The sequence below is a fragment of the Sebastes umbrosus genome, unplaced genomic scaffold, assembly GCF_015220745.1.
Source record: "Sebastes umbrosus isolate fSebUmb1 unplaced genomic scaffold, fSebUmb1.pri scaffold_131_arrow_ctg1, whole genome shotgun sequence".
Lineage (NCBI taxonomy): Eukaryota > Metazoa > Chordata > Actinopteri > Perciformes > Sebastidae > Sebastes > Sebastes umbrosus.
In genome coordinates this window covers 1-25623 of record NW_023618459.1, presented here as the reverse complement: position 1 = coordinate 25623, position 25623 = coordinate 1, and the positions used below count along the sequence as shown (strand labels likewise).

The following is a 25623-nucleotide window of genomic DNA, read 5'->3' as shown; positions in this document are numbered from 1 at the left end:
CAAATAGTCCTAATTACCATGAAATTTGCGAACCCGTAAAATGAAGTGTTACCAAAAAGTTTTAAAGAAGCAGAAAGAAAAAACACTTCAGAGTCTTTTTGTTCAAGTTAATTTTATTTGTGAAAGCAGTAAAGAAATAAAGAAAGTTAAACCCAACGACGACATCTGTAGATGAAGACTTGTAGTTTATCTATATGGATATAATCTATATTATGGATATAAAATGCACCTCTAACAGGATATCCCCAAAATGATCTTCAAGACTACAATAATTATATATTCTTATAATCTCACCACAGCTTAATTAAGCATAGAAAATATTACAGAAGACTTTAAAGGCTCGATTAAAACTAATAATAATTCTAACTCAACGGACCCGACACATTACAATCTTTATAGTGTAAATTCGATCAGAAACAACAAGTAGTACCATCAGAACTAGCTCTACTTTTCAATTATTCTACAGTAAGTCAATAATTAATTAACCTGCACCCTCACACATTTAGTAATATCTGTTAGAAAATCATAAAGAAGCTGTACATGTGTGTTTGAAGCATAATTGTGTGTAGTGGTGGAGGAAGTTAAAGTACTAATCCAACAGTGTGAAAATACTCTCTTACAGTTAAAGTACTAATACCACAGTGTGAAAATACTCTCTTACAGTTAAAGTACTAATACCATAGTATGAAAATACTCTCTTACAGTTAAAGTACTAATCCAACAGTGTGAAAATACTCTCTTACAGTTAAAGTACTGATCCCACAGTGTGAAAATACTCTCTTATAGTTAAAGTACTAATCCCACAGTGTGAAAATACTCTCTTACAGTTAAAGTACTAATCCCACACAGTAATATCAATACTATAGTAAAAGTAAAAGTCTGTCAGTATAATCAGTAAAATGTAGTGAAAGTATTAAACTGTTGTACTCTTATATATTCTAGCATTAGATTATTATTACTCTTGCATTCATGTCAAATCAGGATTTTACTGATGTAGTTCGTTGAGCTAGAGCTACTGTTGAACTATTAACTAATGATTATTTTCATTATGGATTAATCCGATGATTATTTTGCTCCATTAATCGATTGTTTGTAAAAATAGTGAGAAATGGCGTCAACATTAGTACTAACATATTAACATTAGTACTAACACATTAACATTAGTACTAATACATTAACATTAGGACTAATACATTAACATTAGTACTAACACATTAACATTAGTACTAACACATTAACATTAGTACTAACACATTAACATTAGGACTAACACATTAACATTAGGACTAATACATTAACATTAGGACTAATACATTAACATTAGTACTAACACATTAACATTAGTACTAACACATTAACATTAGTATTAATACATTAACATTAGGACTAATACATTAACATTAGTACTAACACATTAACATTAGTACTAACACATTAACATTAGTACTAACACATTAACATTAGTACTAACACATTAACATTAGTACTAATACATTAACATTAGGACTAATACATTAACATTAGTACTAATACATTAACATTAGTACTAATACATTAACATTAGGACTAATACATTAACATTAGTACTAATACATTAACATTAGGACTAACACATTAACATTAGTACTAATACATTAACATTAGTACTAATACATTAACATTAGTACTAATACATTAACATTAGGACTAACACATTAACATTAGGACTAATACATTAACATTAGGACTAACACATTAACATTAGGTTACCCTAACCATAACCCTAACCCTAACCCTAAACCCTAACCCTAACCCTTAACCCTAACCCTAACCCTAACCCTAGCCGAACGTTTTTCTCGAATATCTCCCGAACCGAACGTCATAGACACTTGGAAACGTGCTCTGTCTGACATAATTCGACCACGCTGAACATGCCTGTCATGCTTGTGAGTCTCTACGACCTTCCGTTCCAGAGATATCAATTTTTTGATATAAAAAAGTCGCGTAACTCCGCAACCGAAAGTCGGACAGACTTGTCAGTGCTATCAGTGGAAAGAACGACCCCGAAAATGGGGGGGGTACGTCAAGGTCTCATCGCTCTGTCATGTTCACACAAAGAGTTAATGAGGATGATCAAGGATGATCAATTTGATCATCGTGGTTATCATGCCCTTACCCTAACCCTAACCCTAACCCTAAACCCTAACCCTAACCCTTAACCCATCGTGGTTATCATGCCCTTACCTAAGCCTAACCCTAACCCTAACCCTAGCAGAACGTTTTTCTCGAATATCTCCCGAACCGAACGTCGTAGACACTTGGAAACGTGCTCTGTCTGACATAATTCGACCACGCTGAACACGCCTGTCGTGGTTGTGAGTCTCTACGACCTTCCGTTCCAGAGATATCAATTTTTTGATATAAAAAAGTTGCGTAACTTCGCAACCGAAAGTCGCACAGACTTGTCAGTGCTATCAGTGGAAAGAACGAACCCGAAAATGGGGGGGTACGTCAAGGTCTCATCGCTCTGTCATGTTCACACAAAGAGTTAATGAGGATGATCAAGGATGATCAATTTGATCATCGTGGTTATCATGCCCTTACCTAAGCCTAACCCTAACCCTAACCCTAGCCGAACGTTTTTCTCGAATATCTCCTGAACCGAACGTCGTAGACACTTGGAAACGTGCTCTGTCTGACATAATTCGACCACGCTGAACACGCCTGTCGTGGTTGTGAGTCTCTACGACCTTCCGTTCCAGAGATATCAATTTTTTGATATAAAAAAGTTGCGTAACTTCGCAACCGAAAGTCGCACAGACTTGTCAGTGCTATCAGTGGAAAGAACGAACCCAAAAATGGGGGGGTACGTCAAGGTCTCATCGCTCTGTCATGTTCACACAAAGAGTTAATGAGGATGATCAAGGATGATCAATTTGATCATCGTGGTTATCATGCCCTTACCTAACCCTAACCCTAACCCTAACCCTAACCCTAAACCCTAAACCCTATTTGATCATCGTGGTTATCATGCCCTTACCTAAGCCTAACCCTAACCCTAACCCTAACCCTAACCCTAACCCTAAACCCTAACCCTAACCCTAACCCTAACTTCGCAACCGAAAGTCGCACAGACTTGTCAGTGCTATCAGTGGAAAGAACGAACCCGAAAATGGGGGGGTACGTCAAGGTCTCATCGCTCTGTCATGTTCACACAAAGAGTTAATGAGGATGATCAAGGATGATCAATTTGATCATCGTGGTTATCATGCCCTTCCCCTAACCCTAACCCTAACCCTAACCCTAAACCCTAAACCCTAACCCTAAACCCTAACCCCAACCCCAACCCTAAACCCTAAACCCTAAACCTAAACCCTAAACCCTAAACCACTAACCACTAACCACAAACCTAACCCTAAACCTAACCCTAAACCTAAAACCTAAACCCTAAACCCTAAACCCTAACCCGCGTGCGTTCCATTAGCGAACAATAGGCGAACGTTTTTCGCGTATATCTCCAGAACCGAACGTCGTAGAGACTTGGAAATGTGCTCCGTCTGACATAATTCGACCACGCTGAACACGCCTGACTTGAATCTGAGTCTCTACGACCTTCCGTTCCCGAGATACAACACAATTCCACTCGAGCAAAAACCAAAATGTGCCATAACTCGAGAACAAAAGGTTGTAGAGACTCAGGACCAAGACCAGCGTACTCAAGGAGCCCTAAAATACTAAACAAAACTGATCCCGAGTCTTTACGACATTCCGTTCCAAAGATATAGCCCAAAACCCACTCGAGAAGATTTCCAGATGAAGTTTTTATCCCCTTAACCCTAACCCTAACCCTAACCCTAACCCTGGACCACGGAGACGAGAGCGACGGCCGGATGGACCACGGAGACGAGAGCGACGGCAGGCTGGACCACGGAGACGAGAGCGACGGCCGGCTGGACCACGGAGACGAGAGCGACGGCCGGCTGGACCACGGAGACGAGAGCGACGGCAGGCTGGACCACGGAGACGAGAGCGACGGCCGGCTGGACCACGGAGACGAGAGCGACGGCAGGCTGGACCACGGAGACGAGAGCGACGGCCGGCTGGACCACGGAGACGAGAGCGACGGCAGGCTGGACCACGGAGACGAGAGCGACGGCCGGCTGGACCACGGAGACGAGAGCGACGGCAGGCTGGACCACGGAGACGAGAGCGACGGCCGGCTGGACCACGGAGACGAGAGCGACGGCAGGCTGGACCACGGAGACGAGAGCGACGGCCGGCTGGACCACGGAGATGAGAGCGATGGCAGGCTGGACCACGGAGACGAGAGCGACGGCCGGCTGGACCACGGAGACGAGAGCGACGGCCGGCTGGACCACGGAGACGACAGCCGGCTGGACCACGGAGACGACGGCCGGCTGGACCACGGAGACGAGAGCGACATCCGACTGGACCACGGAGACGAGAGCGACGGCCGGCTGGACCACGGAGAAATGCAGGTGTTTTAAATGCTGGCGTGACCCAACGTTATAGCATCTGTACGATCCGTTATGTCGAGATTAAAGAGAGATCGGTGATGAGGAGGCCATAATGGCTGCAGACTTTGGCCTTCAGACATTTTACTGAACCAACTAATTCAATGATTGAATGTTTCCCTGATGTCCGAACTTTAATGTTAAGATGTCGTTCATATTATCTGCCAGAGAACTCACCAGCGTTTACATTCCTCCTGATGCTAAATTCAAAAAATGCACGACTGTTTTTGTTTTGTTGTGTCTTTCTAGCGTACAATAACTGATCCTTGAATCCTTGAAGTGAAAACTTCAGATGGTGAGTATTTTAATTGTTAAAATGCTTCTTTAGTTTGAGGGAAAGTTGAGAATAAAGCAGTAAAGTCTTCAGTTATAAGCTGGAGGCTTTATTGAGTACACGAGGCCTTTTCAAATGATTTGTTTCATACTAGAAAGTTCACTAAAATGAACTTCAGCTCAGCCCCCTATTGGCCCTTTAACCTTTTTCTCGATCCGTCTCTTGGTACAACGTCTTAATTTCCACTTCTCTCTGGAACTTTTCTTTTCTTTCTCTCTCCTGGACGAAACCCTTATCGCCTTTATCACACTTAAACCCCTATCATTCTCTTATGACTTTGTCTTTTCGCCCTCGTTTCTGTCCATTAGCTTCTGCTCTTCCCGAGCTCCCGGGACCTTTCATTGAACTGGTTCCTGAGGGGGACATCATATCACGTAACACCTCATTACTCCCCTGGCTGTGAGGGAGGACGGACACAGATGGGGCCCAAACAAAGCTGCCAATTAGCCCCACAAAGGCCCTGATTAGGAGTTTGTGGCCCATTACCTTCGTCGTAGAAACTTCCAGAAGAACGGCGAGGACGAGGAAGAAGAGGAGGACGAGGAGGATCCCTGAGGGGCTGCCGACAAAACACCAGACCATTCCTCACTGCAAAGAAATGAAGAGGAGTTTGAAATGAAACAAAACAAGTGAAAATGAAAAACATTTCTGTCACTCGGAGAAACTTTGGTGTGTTGAGAAGAAGAACATGAGTCAATAGAAAGCTCCGCTGGGCTATAAGAGGATAAGAGCAGAAGTTTATATTCCCTGTGTTTTTATCCCCTTGTTGCTCTGGATGAGACGGTTACATACCAGAGTGTTTGATAGCAGCTCCGGCAGGAACTAGCATGGGATGTACTGAAGCCAGTGTTGAGCTAAATGCTAACGTTAGTATGCTAACATGCTCACAATGACGACATAAATGTCCTTTGTTCATTAACACCAATGTGTTTATGATTAAATGGAGGCTACTCAATAATGTTTCTCTATGAGTCTATATTCATATGTATATATATATATATCCAATATATATATATCATGTATATATATGTATATACAGTATATAAACTGGAAAAACAAAGTTGTTAAACTTGTGTTTGGTGGATTATTTCTCTGTTGTATCAATGCTAATGGTCATTGTATTTTACATGGTTGGAAAGCCTGTTTATTGACCTTCACAATGATGTCACACTTGTAAGGATCATGCATTTGTGGGATGAGCAGCACGGCTGATTATGTGGGGAGCGCCCAAGAAAAATGTTCCAAAATGCTCTGCCGATGGTAAACAGTGTATTCTCATAAGGCTACCAGGCAGCCTGCAATGACTGCCCTTCACCGTCAGGCCCGTTGACGCTGGTGTCGACAACACAGACAATGGAACCTGAACATGTGGGGGAATGTCATGTTCAGTGATGAGTCCAGGTTCTGTCTGCCAAAGTTGGATGGCAGGGTCAAAGTATGGAGACGACGTGGAGAACGCTATGCTGATTGTTGCACCGATGGAGTAACAGCTTTTGGTGGGGGCAGTGTCATGGTGGGGGGGGGCATCTCCCTCACTGGCAAAACAAGGCTTGTCATCATTGAAGGCCATCTCAATGCAGGGAGATATCGGGAAGAGATTCTGCAGCCAGTGTTGATCCCATATCTCCACAATCTGGGACCTAACTTCATCCTCCAAGAAACACCCCCCCCCCCCCCCCCCCCCCCCCCCCCCACAGAGCCAGGGTTATCACAGACTACCTCCACAATGTGGGAGTAGAGAGAATGGAACGGCCTGCCAAGAGACCAGACCTCAACCCAATTCAACACTTGTGGGATCAGCTTGGGCGTGCTGTACGTGTTAGAGTGACCAACACAACCACGCTGGCTGACCTGCAACCAATCCTGGTTGAGGAATGGAACGCCATCCCACAGCAACGTGTGACCAGGTTGGTGACCATTCAATCAGTCAATATGTCTTGTTTGTTCCTTGTTACTGATAGAGAGTTCAATCATCCAATCCACCAAACAACTCAAAACAAGAATCAACACCAACAGGAGAATACACTGTTTACCATTGACACCGGGGCTCCCCACATAATCAGCTGTGCTGCTCATCACACAAATGCATGATCCTTACAAGTTGGACATCATTGTGAAGGTAAATAAACAGGCTTTCCAACCATGTAGAATACAATGACCATTAGCATTGTAACAACAGAGAAATAATCCACCAAACACAAGTTTACTAACTATTTCCCCAGTTTATACATATATATATGAGGCAGAGGAGGTTGATCCTTCTCTATTTTAGTGAGGAAAGACGGAGATCAAAATATGAAAAGTAGAGTAACTGGTTGAAATAAACCAAATCTCAGTATCATTCATAAAATATTTTTTCTTTCTTCTTTGGAACAAATCCATTATTTACTATTATTTATCCGTCATTTAAATCCTGATTAAAATGCTTCACTTGACAAAATATGGATATGGAATGACTCTAGTGTTCTCATTCAGTGTGTTGAAACTCTGACTAAACACCAAGTTAAACCGCAGCCAATGAAGACAGAGTCGTAGTAAGGTTGACCATTTACTGTCACAATTCCTCATTGACATGTTGGTGAAAACTGTAAATAAAAGGATACAAAAATATCAGAGTCTGTTTTTTAACTAAATATATTACACATACAGTAGCTGTAAATATGAATATACACTATACACTTCTAGTAGCAGTTATCATGGCTACTGGCATTGTTTTAGCTTGTATGCCATTGTAAACAAAAACGTTTTTAAACAACTTATCAAACATCATTTTTTAACGAAATCTTGATTAATATATGATCCTTAACATGTCTACCATCAAATGAATCAACTTACGGCATTGCCTCTATGATGCTTCAATGTGGATGCTAGCGGATTGAATTCGGACTGTGCTCACATCTGCCATGCTTTCAACAAACCCAGGTAGAGCTAAACAGGAAGTTAGTCAACAAGTGACTACACAGGAAGTGACTTCTAAAGGAAGTGACATCGTGAAATGACAGGAACTGACAAATAATATAACTTTACAAATTAATTTCTTTTTAACTATAAAGTAATTATTTCCATCTTGTTTTTTACATATAATTGCTCAAAGAAGATGTGAGAAAATTAAATAAATGCCTTGAAAGGCAACACAGACTCAATAAATGGGAACATGACACTCACCGTCACCGTCAGCCGGTCGGCCAACAACACCGTCACCGTCAGCCGGTCGGCCAACAACACCGTCACCGTCACCGTCAGCCGGTCGGCCAACAACACCGTCACCGTCACCGTCAGCCGGTCAGCCAACAACACCGTCCGCTGGCTGTTTACTGCAACACAGAACACACTGCACAGAGAATAACTGTAGTATAAATAGAGTACACAGTCAGTAGTATAAATAGAGTACACAGTCAGTAGTATAAATACAGTACACAGTCAGTAGTATAAATACACAGTCAGACATAAAGGCAGGCTAATGTTAGATATCAGTAGATTAAATATTTCTTTTAGATTCCCTCACTGAGCTGCAGAGGAACAGAGATAAATACAGCAGTTTTAGAAGACCTGTGAAGCCTCATATTACTGTAGTTTACAGTAGTTTACAGTAGTTTACAGTAGTTTACAGGAGTTTACAGGAGTTTACAGGAGTGTATTGTAGTTTACATGAGTTTACAGTAGTTTACTGTAGTTTACAGGAGTTTACAGGAGTTTACTGTAGTTTACAGTAGTTTACAGGAGTTTACAGGAGTTTGCTGTAGTCTACTGTAGTTTACAGGAGTTTACAGTAGTTTACAAGAGGTAACAGTAGTTTACAAGAGTTTACAGGAGTTTACTGTAGTTTACAGGAGTTCACAATAGTTTACAAGAGTTTACAGGAGTTTACAGGAGTTTACTGTAGTTTACTGTAGTTTACAGGAGCTTACTGTAGTTTACAGGAGTTTGTTGTAGTCTATTGTAGTTCACAGGAGTTTACAGTAGTTCACTGTAGTTTACAGTAGTTTACAAGAGTTTACAGGAGTTACATGAGTTTAATGTAGTTTACAAGAGTTTACAGGAGTTTACAGGAGTTTACTGTAGTTTACAGGAGTTTGCTGTAGTCTACTGTTGTTTGCTGTAGTCTACTGTAGTTTACAGTAGTTTACTGTAGTTTACAGAAGTTTGCAGTAGTTTACAGGAGTTCACATGAGTTTACAGTAGTCTACTGGAGTTTACAGTAGTTTATAGGAGTTTACAGGAGTTAACTGTAGTTTACAGTAGTTTACTGTAGTTTACAGGAGTTTGCTGTAGTCTACTTTAGTTTACAGGAGTTTACAGTAGTTTACAGGAGTTTACAGGAGTTTACTGTAGTTAACAGGAGTTTACAGGAGTTTACAGTAGTTTACAGTAGTTTACAGGAGTTTACAGGTGTTTACAGTAGTTAACTGTAGTTAACTGTAGTTTACAGTAGTTTACTGTAGTTTGCTGTAGTTTGCTGTAGTTTACTGTAGTTTACAGTAGTTCTGGTTGAACTTTAAAATGCATCGTTTCATTGAACGAGGACTGTAGATATCGACCCACATCACTCTCATTAAAATTCATTATAACATTTATGAACAATTACAGCAACCAGTAACTCTTGTAGGGACCTGCCATTTCTGGTGGCAGACACAGTGAACTGTCTCAGGATCCTGGAGGTATGCTACCATTGGCCGTGGACCAAGCTCACTCTCCATTGGCCACTCTAACATTCACACCTAGGTGTGAAATTCACCCAGAACAAAACCAGAGGAATGTCCTTTGTTCCTTCTCTTTCTTCTCATCTCATCTCTCTTGACCTGCGAGAGGAGAGCTGCTCATCTCCTCAACCCAAGCCGACCCGCTTGAGGTGAGCCACAGCTCCAGACCAGAACCTGCAAAACAGTTCTGCTTCTGATCTATGGTCTGTTAGGAAACAGACCTAGCAACACAAGGAACCAAAAATGCATACAACGCGAGGGCCTGCCTTTCACCAGCTAACTTCAAGCTATCAAGCTACTGGAGAGTTAGCACCAAGTTAACCAAAGACGACCTCTTTGACTTGGAACCACAACTTTAACCCATGGAATCACAAACCCTTTCTTCCATTGGATCGGTAACGTACTGGGCTTACCTTAGCAGTAGCAATTGCACATGGCTGAGCAAGACTGTCAAACTTTGATTTCTAGGATGTACTTGTATTGATTTGGTTTAATGTTATTCATTGAGTTTGACTGTTGTGATATTATTTGTATTTGATATTTGGGTAGCTAGCTTCGCCACATTTGATGTGTTTAGTTTATGCTTCACATAGACAAGGTCTTGCATGCAAACTAACCATCTTTTCTAACCCACTGCATTATCTGACACACATAAAGATCACATACAGAAACTGTGAATTAGTTAAACATAAACATACAGCTTCAGATAATCTTAACCCCACATCACTCCCCTCTCTGTCCTTCCTGAGCACATGTGCTCCGAAGAACAAAGAGGTCATGTGGTGACATGTTGGCAGCCATCTTTGATCCCGCCATCTTTGTAGTTTTACAGTGCTAGCCATTTTGGTCTGTAGGCCATTCAGACATCTTGAGACAAGACGCCATCTTGTTTCCCCCCCCCTCTCTCTCTCTCTCTCTCTCACACACACACACACACACACACACACTGTTTGGTTTGTTTAGTTTAGTTATTTAGTTAGATTAATATTGTGTTTTAAACCTTTATTATCTTGTAAATAAATGTTTGTGGAATATACATGCTGGTCTCTTTAATGTTGTACAAGAGTGAATAATGCCAACCTCTGCTATGTCAAGAACTCCGATATCCTTCAACCTTTACTATCTATTTTGGTTATAGTTATTAATCCATCCATCCATCCATCTTCAACCGCTTATCCGGGATCGGGTCGCGGGGGCAACAGCTCCAGCAGGGGACCCCAAACTTCCCTTTCCCGGGCCACATTAACCAGCTCTGACTGGGGGATCCCGAGGCGTTCCCAGGCCAGAGTAGAGATATAATCTCTCCACCTAGTCCTGGGTCTTCCCCGTGGTCTCCTCCCAGCTGGTCGTGCCTGGAACACCTCCCAAGGAAGGCGCCCAGGAGGCATCCGTGCTAGATGCCCGAACCACCTCAACTGGCTCCTTTCGACGCAAAGGAGCAAGGACTCTACTCCGAATCCCTCACGGATGACTGAGCTTCTTACCCTATCTCTAAGGGAGACGCCAGCCACCCTCCTGAGGAAACCCATTTCGGCCGCTTGCACCCGCGACCTCGTTCTTTCGGTCATGACCCAACCCTCATGACCATAGGTGAGAGTAGGAACGAAGATTGAACGGTAGATCGAGAGCTTTGCCTTCTGGCTCAGCTCTCTTTTCGTCACAACGGTGCGGTAAAGCGAATGCAATACCGCCCCTGCTGCTCCGATTCTCCGACCAATCTCACGTTCCATCGTCCCCTCACTCGCGAACAAGACCCCGAGATACTTAAACTCCTTCACTTGGGGTAAGGACTCATTCCCTACCCGGAGTAGGCAATCCACCGGTTTCCTGCTGAGAACCATGGCCTCAGATTTAGAGGTGCTGATTCTCATCCCGACTGCGTCACACTCGGCTGCGAACCGATCCAGTGAGTGCTGGAGGTCGCAGACCGATGATGCCAACAGGACCACATCATCTGCAAAAAGCAGCGATGAGATCCCCAGCACACCGATCTGCAAACCCTCCTCCACCCGACTACGCCTCGATATCCTGTCCATGAATATCACGAACAGGATTGGTGACAAAGCGCAGCCCTGGCGGAGGCCAACCCCCACCGGAAACGAGTCCGACTTACTGCCGAGGATCCGAACACAGCTCTCGCTTTGGGCGTACAGGGATTGGATGGCCCTGAGAAGTGCCCCCCTCACCCCATACTCCCGCAGCACCCCCCACAGTATCTCCCAGGGGACCCGGTCATATGCCTTCTCCAAGTCCACAAAACACATGTAGACTGGATGGGCATACTCCCAGGCCCCCTCCAGGATCCTTGCGAGAGTGAAGAGCTGGTCCGTTGTTCCACGGCCAGGACGGAATCCGCATTGTTCCTCTTCGATCTGAGGTTCGACTATCGGCCGAACCCTCCTTTCCAGCACCTTGGAGTAGACTTTACCAGGGAGGCTGAGCAGTGTGATACCCCTGTAATTGGCACACACTCTCTGGTCCCCCTTTTTGAAAAGGGGAACCACCACCCCGGTCTGCCACTCCTTAGGCACTGTCACCGACTTCCACGCGGTGTTGAAGAGACGTGTCATCCAAGACAGCCCCTCCCCACCCAGAGCCTTCAGCATTTCTGGGCGGATCTCATCAATCCCCGGGGCTTTGCCACTGTGGAGTTGTTTGACTACCTCAGTGACTTCCACCAGGGTAATTGATGATGGTCCCCCATCAGCTTCCAGCTCTGCCTCTACCATAGAGGGCGTATTGGTCGGATTCAGAAGTTCCTCAAAGTGCTCCTTCCACCGCCCGATTACCTCCTCAGTTGAGGTCAACAGTGTCCCATCCTTACTGTACACAGCTTGGATGGTTCCCCGTTTCCCCCTCCTAAGGTGCCGGATGGTTTTCCAGAAGCACTTTGGTGCCGACCGAAAGTCCTTCTCCATGGCTGCTCCGAACTCCTCCCACACCCGCTGCTTTGCCTCCGTCACGGCAGTGGCTGCTGCTCTTCGGGCCCGTCGGTACCCTGCAACTGCCTCCGGAGACCTCCGAGATAACATATCCCGGAAGGCCTCCTTCTTCAGTCGGACGGCTTCCCTGACCACCGGTGTCCACCACGGTGTTCGAGGGTTGCCGCCCCTTGAGGCACCTAAGACCTTAAAACCACAGCTCACCGCCGCAGCTTCAGCAATGGAAGCTTTGAACATCGTCCACTCGGGTTCAATGCCCCCAACCTCCACAGGGATGCCAGAAAAGCTCCGCCGGAGGTGTGAGTTGAAGATCTCTCGGACAGGGGCCTCCTCCAGACGTTCCCAGTTCACCCTCACTACGCGTTTGGGCTTACCAGGTCTGTCCAGAGTCTTCCCCCACCCTCTGACCCAACTCACCACCAGATGGTGATCAGTTGACAGCTCCGCCCCTCTCTTCACCCGAGTGTCCAAAACATGCGGCCTCAGATCAGATGATACGATTACAAAATCGATCATCGACCTTCGGCCTAGGGTGCTCTGGTACCACGTACACTTATGAGCATCCTTATGTTCGAACATGGTGTTCGTTATGGACAATCCATGACTAGCACAGAAGTCCAACAACAAACGACCACTCGGGTTTAGATCAGGGAGGCCGTTCCTCCCAATCACGCCACTCCAGGTGTCTCCATCGTTGCCCACGTGCGCGTTGAAGTCTCCCAGGAGAACTATGGAGTCCCCTACTGGAGCCCCATACAGGACTCCATTCAGGGTCTCCAAGAAGGCCGAATACTCCGAACTGCTGTTTGGTGCATACGCACAAACAACAGTCAGAGTTTTCCCCCCCATAACCCGAAGGCGTAGGGAGGCGACCCTCTCGTCCACCGGGGTAAACTCCAACGTAGCGGCACTCAGCCGGGGATTTGTGAGTATCCCCACACCCGCCCGGCGCCTCACACCATGGGCAACTCCAGAGAAGAATAGAGTCCAACCCCTATCCAAGAGTACGGTTCCAGAACCGAGGCTGTGCGTAGAGGTAAGCCCTACCAGATCCAACTGATAGCGCTCCACCTCCCGCACAAGCTCCGGCTCCTTCCCCCACAGAGAGGTGACGTTCCACGTCCCCAGAGCCAGCCTCTGCCGCCCGGGTCCAGTCCGTCGAGGTCCCTGGCCTTCACTGCCACCCGTATGGCAGCGCACCCGACCCAAGCGGTTCTTCCCGCAGGTGGTGAGCCCACAGGATGGAGAGGAGGGGGGTGCCACGTTCCTTTTTCGGGGTATCCCCGGCCGGGCTCCGTGGCAAGCCCGGCCACCAGACGCTCGTTGATTATAGTTATTAATTTAATTATTAATCAACGTTCCAAATTGATAGTTTAGTGTAGTACTACTACATACTGGTGTACTACTACTACATACTGGGGTAGTACTACTACATACTGGTGTACTACTACTACATACTGGGGTAGTACTACTAAATACTGGGGTACTACTACTACATACTGGTGTACTACTACTACATACTGGTGTACTACTACTACATACTTGGGTAGTACTACTACATACTGGTGTACTACTACTTACTTACTTGGGTAGTACTACTACATACTGGTGTACTACTACTACATACTGGTGTACTACTACTACATACTTGGGTAGTACTACTACATACTGGGGTAGTACTACTACATACTGGTGTGTTTCTACCACAGTACATGTTGTTCTCTGTGTGGGAGGAACTCCAGAAATACACACTTCCATAACCACATCAGCTTCATGTTAATTATGTTATTATTAATTCTACACAGACGGATGGAGAGACTGTCAGAGGATGCAGACAGGCTGAAGGAGCTCTGGTTTGTATTTAGGGATTATAGAAATTACCCATGGTGCATCAGTGGCCCTTTGATTGCCACTACGGCAACATTCAGAGTTTTAAGATGCTGCATCGTCGTCTCTGCTTTTCACAGTGAAATAAACTCAACAATGACATGTTGTTTTCAGCTGGAGAGACGGCAACTATTTTACCCACAATGCACAGGGAAGTAGTCCTACCTGAGAAAGAAGGAAGTGGAACCGATGAAGTTAACTAGCATTGTTCTGCACTGAGAACAGAACATGATATTCACGGTTGATGACTCTCCAAAACAATAGCTTCTCTACTCGAGTTTCTGACTCTGATGAACCAACGATAACTCACAGCAGCAAACAGCAGCAACATGACATCAACGACCTGCTGGGGAAAACCCTTCTAAAGCAGCAACATGACGTCATCGACCTGCTGGGGAAAACCCTTCTAAAGCAGCAACATGACGTCAACGAGCTGCTGGGGAAAACCCTTCTAAAGCAGCAACATGACGTCATCGACCTGCTGGGGAAAACCCTTCTAAAGCAGCAACATGACGTCAATCAACCTGCTGGGGAAAACACTTCTAAAGCAGCAACATGACGTCAACGACCTGCTGGGGAAAACACTTCTAAAGCAGCAACATGACATCAACGACCTGCTGGGGAAAACAGCCGATTCCATTTATTTTCATTAATGTTTTTAAATTATTTATTTATTTTGCATTATTATTTATTCATTTATTTATTGCTTATTTTTGCACTTATTTTATATTTATTCTTAAATGGTATTTATTTATATATATATATATATATATATATATATATATGTATATATATGTATATATGCATTTATTTATTTATTTACTTATTTATGCACGATTTTCCCTTTCCCTGCATTTCCCCCCTATTCTGTACAGTGTATGCTCAGCCTTAAACTTCACAGAAAATGAAAGAATGCATTGAATGACAGTCTAATTCCTCGTAGACTATGTAACTGAGGGCTGTTCAAAACACAGCAAAACAAAACACAAATTTGGCACAAAATAGGCAAATTTATTGTAGTTTAAAGAGCCGACCACGCAGGCTGATTTCAGTCTTTAATAATAATAATTATAATAATATGTTTGAATTCATAACTGGGAAAAAAAACACCTAATCACACATCACTTATATGCTGCTTTATGTAAATGTATGTATATATTTATTATTGTAAATCAATGAACAACACAAAACAATAACAGATATTGATCCAGAAACCCTCACAGGTACTGCATTTAACATAAAACAATATGCTCCAATCATAACATGTCAAACTGCAGCCCAACAGGCAACAACAGCTGTCAGTGTGTCAGTGTGCTGACTTGACTATGACTTGCCCCAAACTGCATGTGATGATCATAAAGTGGGCATGTCTGTAAAGGGGAGACTCGTGGGTACCCATAGAACCCATTTACATTCACTGATCTGGAGGTCAGAGGTCAAGGGACCCCTTTGGAGCGTTATTTAACCTCCTTCATGACCAGCTTGTCTGACCTGGTTGGTACCGATGGATTCATCAGGTTTTATAGTTTCAGATGATACCAGGATCTATATATCTATATCTATATATATATATATGATAGCAGTATCTTCTCTCTAGCTTCAGAACTGAGCGTTAACGTGTTATTATCCTGTTAACGTTGAAAGCCCTAAAGTCTCTTTGTGTTGTTATTTTGTCTCTTTGTATTGTTATTGTATACAATAACAATATAAAGAGACAAAATAACAACACAAAGAGACTATATATATATACATATATATATATATATATACATATTATAATTACTGTTCACATTGAAATGTAACTGGACTGATGAAGCGAAATGTTGGAGCCAGTACACCAGGAAGTGTACTTCAGTAAAAGTACTAATACCACACAGTAAAAATACTCTGTTACAGCGATGAAAATGTTCATTCAGTAAAGTATAATAATAATAATAATAATGTAGTTAAATTATTAAAAGTGTTATTAAATATGTCATTAGATTGTTATTAGTTTGTTCCTCTGAGCTTCATAAACAGAAGAGTTCTCAGCTGCACGCACACGCACACACACACACACACACACATCATCACGCAGTGTGTACACAACTCCTTTAAACTATATATAATTTATATATAATATATACATTAATAACCAGAGCAATAAAGGAAGGTGGACATTAATGTATACATATATATACATTAATGTATATATAGATATATAGATATAGATATATATCTCTCTCTATATATATAGAGATATGTATATATACATATCTCTATATATATATACATTAATGTATATATATACATATCTCTATATATATGTATACATTAATGTATACATATATATATAGATATATATCTCTCTCTATATATATAGATAGAGATATGTATATATACATATCTCTATCTATATATATAAATTAATGTATATATATAGATAGAGATATATATACATATATATATATGTATACATACATTAATGTATGTATACATATATATATATGTGTGTATGTATGTATATATAAGGGGACATTCTTGTTTTCTGCCAACTAAAACAGATTAAGATGATTTTGTGTTAATATAATATGAGACAATCCTTTATCAGGAGATTACGTATGAAAGAGCTGGAGACAATTTCTCATATATATATATATATATATATAGCATCATACTGAATGCAGAGAGTCCTGAGAGTGTTGCATTGTGGGTTGTTTATAGCTTCAGTATTGATGGTAAACCTTGTAGTTCATCAGTAAAAGGATTTATTTGGCGTAACGAACATACTCTTCATACGAAGCTTTGAATGATATCAGCTGATTGAATGGTTGTTATCAGCCTCAGAGATATGGGTCAGAAGGGGCCTGCTAATCCTACTAGTAGGTTCAGAAGGCTGTTATCATCTATTCACATGGTTGATCACGTCGACCTCTAGTGGCTGCAGGAATCATGACGCGGCTTTTATATATACTGTATATATATACATATATATATATATATGTATATATATAAACTGTGTATATATATATCTGCTTAAAGTTGGAGTTGTAGTAAACACTGAATGATGGTCAGTTTGTGTGTTGTGGCTGCTTCATAAACTCTAAACCGCCGTCAGCAGACAGGAAGTACAGCAGACAGGAAGTATAGCAGACAGGAAGTACAGTAGACAGGAAGTACAGCAGACAGGAAGTACAGTAGACAGGAAGTACAGCAGACAGGAAGTACAGCAGACAGGAAGTACAGTAGACAGGAAGTACAGCAGACAGGAAGTACAGTAGAAAGGAAGTACAGTAGACAGGAAGTACAGCAGACAGGAAGTATAGCAGACAGGAAGTACAGTAGACAGGAAGTACAGTAGACAGGAAGTACAGCAGACAGGAAGTACAGTAGACAGGAAGTACAGCAGACAGGAAGTACAGCAACAATCTGACAGAAGAAGAAGAGGTCTAACTCTGCTCTCATTTCCTGGCACCACAGAGAGTCAATAAAACAAAACTCTTTGACTTTAGGGTCTCTAGTTTGACAAACTTAAAAGGTATTATTATTATTATTATTAAAAAAAGGTATTTCATTAGAAAAGTTCCAGTTACTATAGAAACATTTTACATTTTACATTTGAAGCATGGAAAGTCACAAGATACATTTTAAAGGTTTTGAAATGATAATTTAAGTGAAAAATGTGCTCTGGAAATAAGAAAGGGTTATATAACCTCCTTCACCCGTCTGACCAGTCTGACCAGTCTGACCAGTATGACCAGTATGAGTCTGACCAGACTGACCAGTCTGACCAGTCTGACCAGTCTGACCAGACTGACCAGTCTGACCAGTCTTACCAGACTGACCAGTATGACCAGTCTGAGTCTGACCCGTCAGACCAGTCTGACCAGACTGACCAGTCTGACCAGTCTGACCAGACCAGACAGGAAACCCTAACCTGTGTCTCCGTTCTTCTTCTTCTGTGGTTCAGCTGATGATGAAGACTCTGGGCCCTTCCTCTCTCATTGGAGGAAGACTCTCTATCACCATGTTGTCCATCAGACCGTATTTATCCTCTTTTTTATTCCCTCCTCCTCCTCCTCCTTCTCCTCCTCCTCCTCTTCCTCCTGCTGCTGCTCTTCCATTGGCTGACACCTCCTCTGCCAGCCCCTCCCTCTCCACCGGCTGAGACAGCTGATTGGTCAGCTGCTTCATGGTCACCTGAAAGACATCAGAGCATCGTTTTCATTCTCGTATCTACGTGATGAACCGTGGAACCGTCCAACCTGCAACCAGCACAGAAAACAGCAGGTAGCCCATCCCAACTGTGACTGTGTGTTATTCTATATATATTAAATATGGTGGAGCTGCAGAGACGTCCTGGACTACAACGTCATCTTCTACAGGAAGAAGAAAACAGACCCCAGATAAAATCACCCCATAATCATTCTAATATTATATAGAATAGTGATGTAAAGATGATCATACCTTCCAATATCGCAAATCATATCGCAAATGTAGTATCGGTCAAAATAACTGCAATTAGATCTTTTTTCTAAATGGTGCAGCCGTAGAGTCCGCTATTACAGGATTCGGCCAAGTTTCACGGACGTTACGGTTCCCGATATCCCAACGGAGACGGATGTTGTCCGTCAGCAGCCCGTCAGGATATCATCTGTCCGATATGTGCATGAAAATATCTCAACGAGCATAACATCACAAACAAGCAACAAGCACAACATCACAAACAACAAGCAACAAGTACAACATCACAAACAACAAGCAACAAGCAAAACATCACAAACAACAAGCAACAAGCACAACATCACAAACAACAAGCACAACATCACAAACAACAAGTACAACATCACAAACAACAAACAATAAGTACAACATCACAAACAACAAGCAACAAGCACAACATCACAAACAACAAGCAAAACATCACAAACAACAGGCAACAAGCACAACATCACAAACAACAAGCAACAAGTACAACATCACAAACAACAAACAATAAGTACAACATCACAAACAACAAGCACAACATCACAAACAACAAGCAACAAGCACAACATCACAAATAACAAGCACAACATCACAAACAACAAGCAACAAGTACAACATCACAAACAACAAACAACAAGCACAACATCACAAACAACAAGCAACAAGTACAACATCACAAACAACAAGCAACAAAGCACAACATCACAAACAACAAGAAACAAGCACAACATCACAAACAACAAGCACAACATCACAAACAACAAGCAACAAGCACAACATCACAAACAACAAGCACAACATCACAAACAACAAGCAACAAGTACAACATCACAAACAACAAGCACAACATCACAAACAACAAGCAACAAGTACAACATCACAAACAACAAGCAACAAGCACAACATCACAAACAACAAGCAACAAGCACAACATCACAAACAACAAGCTAACATCACAAACAACAAGCAACAAGTACAACATCACAAACAACAAACAACAAGCACAACATCACAAACAACAAGTAACAAGCAAAACATCACAAACAAGCAACAAGCAAAACATCACAAACAACAAGTACAACATCACAAACAACATCACAAACAACAAGCAACAAGCACAACATCACAAACAACAAGCAACAAGTACAACATCACAAACAACAAGCACAACATCACAAACAACAAGCAACAAGTACAACATCACAAACAAGTACAACATCACAAACAACAAGCAACAAGTACAAAATCACAAACAACAAACAACAAGCACAACATCACAAACAACAAACAACAAGTACAACAACACAAAAAACAAGCACAACATCACAAACAACAAGCAACAAGCACAACATCACAAACAAGCAACAAGTACAACATCACAAACAACAAATACAACATCACAAACAACAAGTACAACTTCACAAACAACAAGCACAACATCACAAACAACAAGCACAACATCACAAACAACAAGTACAACATCACAAACAACAAGCAACAAGTACAACATCACAAACAACAAGCAACAAGTACAACATCACAAAAAACAAGCACAACATCGCAAACAACAAGCAACAAGTACAACATCACAAACACGGCCGAGAGGCTGAGTTCAGTGATATCTAGCTGCCCCATGTCCCTCATAGCGGCCACGCCCTTCATTATGCACAACTATAAGCCTTAATATAATAAGAACAGGGGGGGTTATAGAAACCACTACTACTACTACTACTACTGGTATCATAGTAAACTAGAGAACCTGATGAATCCATCGGTACCAACCATGTCATACCACTACTACTACTACTACTACTACTACAACTACTACTACTACTGCTGCTACTACTACTACTACTACTACTACTACTGCTACTGATACTACTGGTATCATGTTAAACTATAGAACCTGATGAATCCATCGGTACCAGTCAGGTCAGACTAGCTGGTCATGAAGGAGGTTAAATAAGGCTTGAAACTTACACTAAATGTTGGAGAGGAAAAACTCATTTCTATAAGTATCTTGTCCTGAACTGAAGTGTAAATTTGGACCTTTTAATGCCACTAGATCAGAATCAGGCTTCATCCTGTGGAGACACACAAACCTTTAGCTCTCTGAAGAGGTGGAGCATGGCGACGCCCACCACGATGACCAGGAAGGCTCCCAGCGTCGTGACCACGTCCACGGCCGCCATGCTGCTCCACTCCTGGAAGAGGATGATGGAGGTGGAGAGGACCACGGAGGTGAAGAGGACGTAGTAGACGGGGTAGACCAGCAGGGTGCTGAAGGTGTCCAGAGACTTGTTCAGGTAGTTCACCTGCAGGCAGACACACATACAGGACATCTCAGTGACCTCTACTTTAGTGAGGTGTTATTAAGAAACAGGATGAACAGCTCACCTGTGTTACCATGGAGACGATGAGAGTGACCAGCAGGATCCAGGTGAGAGGACGAGCGAGCACTGAAACATCATAATACACTAGAGAGAGAAAAACACAGTAACTCATTCATTATCATACTCATGCCTACACTACCCACAATGCAACTCTTCCTCTTTCTAGCAGCTGATGTACACCTCACCGGTGTTGATGACGATGGCGAGGCCCTTCACGGACGAGACGGTGAAGGCTCCGAGCAGCGAGCAGATGCTGATGTAGACGAAGATGTTGGAGCGACCGACCCGAGGAGAGAAGAAGAACACGAGCACCAAACACAGCAGCAACACCACCGCCGAGTACACCAGGAAACCTGAAACACCGGAGACACCAACAACATGGTCACCATGAACACCAGGAAACCTGAAACACCGGAGACACCACCAATATGGTCACCATGAACACCAGGAAACCTGAAACACCGGAGACACCAACATGGTCACCATGAACACCAGGAAACCTGAAACACCAGAGACACCAACATGGTCACCATGAACACCAGGAACCTGACACCTGAGTTATACTGAACACACCAACAACACTTTGCTGCACACACTGATGAGTTCATTAAAGAAAGTTGATCTAATAAAAACTGAGTGCTCATACATCAGTAATATGAACTATGATAACCTCAGTAGAAACTCACCAGGCTCCAGCAGCTTGTTGGTCATGTCCTGTAGTGATGTCACTTCCTGTTCCTGTGGAGCGTGGATAACCAGCAAGATGCTTCCCAGTACACAGAGCAGACAGCCGAGCTTCCCCACCACGTTCAACACCTCCCCCAACAGGTAGGAGGACAGAACGGCACTGAAGCACAAAGTGAAATCATTCATCAAACAAAGTGAAATATGGTATTATTATTATTATTATTATTATTATTATTATTATTCTATCCTGTCTCTGTGGTGTATTAACAACACTGCAGTTAAACTACCTGATGAGGACGCTCAGAGCGCCCAGCGGCGTCACCAGCGTGGCCGGAGCAAACATGTAGGCGGTGAAGTTACAGACCTCTCCAGCTGCCACTGCAGAGAGAAAGACTGCTGAGAACATCTGGATAAATAATAATATTAAAAATAAAGCTTTTACATTCAGCTGAGAAGCAGCACAGATGAAGATGGATATCAGATGTATTTAGCCTAGCTTAGCACAAAGACTGGATGTGAGGGGAAACTGCTAGCTGAGCTCCATCAAAAGAAAAACACACATTTATTCCCTCAGTAACATTCACATTTAACCGTCCTATGTAGACCCGTCTGTACTCTGACCAACACTACCTAATAAAGGAAGGTCTTATCTTATCTATCTTCACCATCTAGAGCATACGTACAGTCTAAAGTGTCCAACTCCACTTTTGCTAGTTAAACGGCGCAAGGGACAAAGAGGTTGTATTTAGTCTCTTAATTAATCACAGGTGCGTTTTGGGCATAACAGGAATTAAACCAATCAGAGTGTCATCTCCCATTCCCTTTAAAAGACAGGTGCTTTTGGTCGTCTCCATCTTGGTTTTTGTCCGTCTCCATCTTGGTTTTTGTCCGTCTCCATCTTGGTTTTTGGTCGTCTCCATCTTGGTTTTTGGTTGTATCCATCTTGGTTTCTGGTCGTCTCCATCTTGGTTTTTGTCCGTCTCCATCTTGGTTTTTGTCCGTCTCCATCTTGGTTTTTGTCCGTCTCCATCTTGGTTTTTGGTCGTCTCCATCTTGGTTTTTGGTTGTATCCATCTTGGTTTTTGGTCGTCTCCATCTTGGTTTTTGTCCGTCTCCATCTTGGTTTTTGTCCGTCTCCATCTTGGTTTTTGTCCGTCTCCATCTTGGTTTTTGGTCGTCTCCATCTTGGTTTTTGGTTGTATCCATCTTGGTTTCTGGTCGTCTCCATCTTGGTTTTTGGTTGTATCCATCTTGGTTTTTGGTCGTCTCCATCTTGGTTTTTGTCCGTCTCCATCTTGGTTTTTGGTCGTCTCCATCTTGGTTTTTGGTCGTCTCCGTCTTGGTTTTTGTCCCTAAATGAACATCATGCTGTATTGAAGAAGACTTGAAACATAAACTCATGTTTACAATGTTTACTGAGGTCATAAATCAAGAGAGAAGTAGAAGCTCATTTTCTATCAGACTTCTATAGAACCAGAGGAGTCGCCCCCTGCTGGCTGCTAGACAGGATGAAGGTTTAAGGCTCTTCAGCTTTGACTTCACCTCTCAGACGGAGGTTGACCTCTGGGCACCAGTAACAGTTCTCTATCACAGTCAGTTAAGCTGCAAAATTAACTCAATACAAACTAAAGAGTAAACTAAATATCCTAAATCTGCATTTTATATCCTCGGGCCTGTCGTCTCAACGTTACCTTTTGATTTTAACTTTACTCCCATTGCAATTAATGAAGCACAAGATGCTTTAAAAAGCCACTAGAAAAAGAGATTCAATGGGATGATCCTGGTGAAGTAAAGGTTCAATAAAATAATAAATATAGTCTGATCTGAAGGAGTTTAAGGTGTTGATGCACACTTGTTGTAAGGTGTATTTTTCCTCTTTTGATTGAGGCTAGGCTAGCAGTTCCCCCCTGCTTCCAGTCTTTGTGCTAAGCTAAGCTAAGATAAAGACCGTGAATCTTCTCAGATTCTTTGTGACATAACAAAGAAAATAATATCCTAAAATGTCCTCCTGTTATTAAGGTTAAAATATTATTCTAGTCACCCTCACGGACAGAAATATAAAAGTCTTACTGGTTACCAGTCCTCCCCACCACAGCCAATCCTTCAGGTAGCCGTGACCTCCGTCACCTGATGAAATCAGTTCAAACATTACCTCAGGTTAAACATGAGCACTATAAAACACCTCTACTAAATAAGATCATTAAGGTATTTGGTCCTAAAAGCATCAGTCAGATGTTGAGGTTTAGTTTCCTGACTGAAGTATATAAACTGGTTGACCTCCTGACAATGAAATCTTTTTAACTTTCCTTTTTCTCAGCCCTTTTTAACCCTTCAATTATAGAAAACTCAACGGAATGTTTGTACACATTTGAACTAATCTTACAGCCCGTTCGCACGAAAAGGCGTATAAATACCAAAATAATGGTAGTAATAGGCGTTAAGAGTGCAATAAGTACTTATAGGGGCTTATAGGTACTTTGTGCACACTAAACGCCTTGTGCATTATTGTGGTATTTATCAGTACTTATTGCACGCTAAACACCTTAGTTCAAATGTGTACAAACATTACGTTGAGTTTTCTTGATTTACGCGTGTCATTTGTACGCCATCTTTCCTGTACTGGCTGTAATGTAAACGCATCCCCGTGTAAATGCTACGATAAGAGTTAGAGACATAGAATACAAAGAAGGGCAGGATGGACGGGATGGACGGGATGGACGGGGATGGACGTGATGGAAGGGATGGACGGGATGGACGGGATGGACGTGAAGGGCAGGATGGACGGTATGGACGGGATGGACATGAAGGGCAGGATGGACGGTATGGAAGGTATGGACATGATGGACGGGGATGGACGCTTTCCCGTGAGACTGGGTTGGATTATCACTTTCCTGTTGTTTACATTTATTTCCTTGAAAACCAACTATCAGAGGTTTGAAACGTCCTGCAGAGAAATCCTCCACCACGGGGAACATGAAATATCAACAACAAACTGCTGAAGGACCGAACGATGAACTAATAATTTACACCAAATTTCACTCCACTAAATTCATCTTTTCTTGTTTTCTGCATTCATTTTAATAAAATAAAAACAATCATTAATATTGAGCTCTGCTCACCTGCTCTGGTGTGTCCGGTGCTAGCCAATCGGAGGAGAGCTTTCTTCTTTAGAATGACGCTCCCACCAATCAGGAAGGCCGACAGCAGGGCCAGAGTCAGGCCCAGCCAGAGGTTGTAGGTGGCGTCTGTCTGCACATCTGGACAGAAACAGTTTAAAAGCTTCATTGTTTGGATCATTGAAATCCAAACAACTATTTTCAATAAACTATTATTAAACTATTTAGAGTACATATAAATATATATAGTATGGGAACTCTCCACCTCCTTAATTAATATAAGATTTAACCCAGATCCTAGAAAAACAAGGTTCTTTACACACCATCAGTGAACACTGAGCTTTAACCCATGACACAGATACAACAGGTGTGTGTTACCTGTAGTGTGAGTGTTGTTGTCCAGGTGTGTGTTACCTGTAGTGTGAGTGCTGTTGTCCAGGTGTGTGTGTTACCTGTAGTGTAAGAGCTGTTGTCCAGGTGTGTGTGTTACCTGTAGTGTGAGTGCTGTTGTCCAGGTGTGTGTTACCTGTAGTGTGAGAGCTGTTGTCCAGGTGTGTGTGTTACCTGTAGTGTGAGTGTTGGT

The 25623-nt window shown here is 42.6% G+C and overlaps 1 protein-coding gene and 1 long non-coding RNA gene across 2 annotated transcripts; both read right to left on the bottom strand.

Annotated features, from left to right (window-relative positions):
• Window positions 1-7383: 7383 nt before the first annotated feature.
• Window positions 7384-7774, bottom strand: LOC119484284. The gene is made up of 2 exons (XR_005205940.1): window positions 7684-7774; window positions 7384-7433 (listed from the first exon to the last, which is right to left on the bottom strand). It is a non-coding gene; the product is annotated as an uncharacterized LOC119484284 (long non-coding RNA).
• A 9098-nt stretch (window positions 7775-16872) lies between these two features.
• On the bottom strand, window positions 16873-25566 carry nipal4 (NIPA like domain containing 4; the record flags this gene model as incomplete). The annotated part of the gene is made up of 9 exons (XM_037762999.1): window positions 16873-18556; window positions 20947-21159; window positions 21242-21321; window positions 21423-21590; window positions 21924-22084; window positions 22212-22302; window positions 23995-24051; window positions 25044-25181; window positions 25531-25566. Coding segments are annotated over 9 exons (1178 nt in total), but the record flags the coding sequence as incomplete, so codon positions are not given.
• Window positions 25567-25623: the final 57 nt, after the last annotated feature.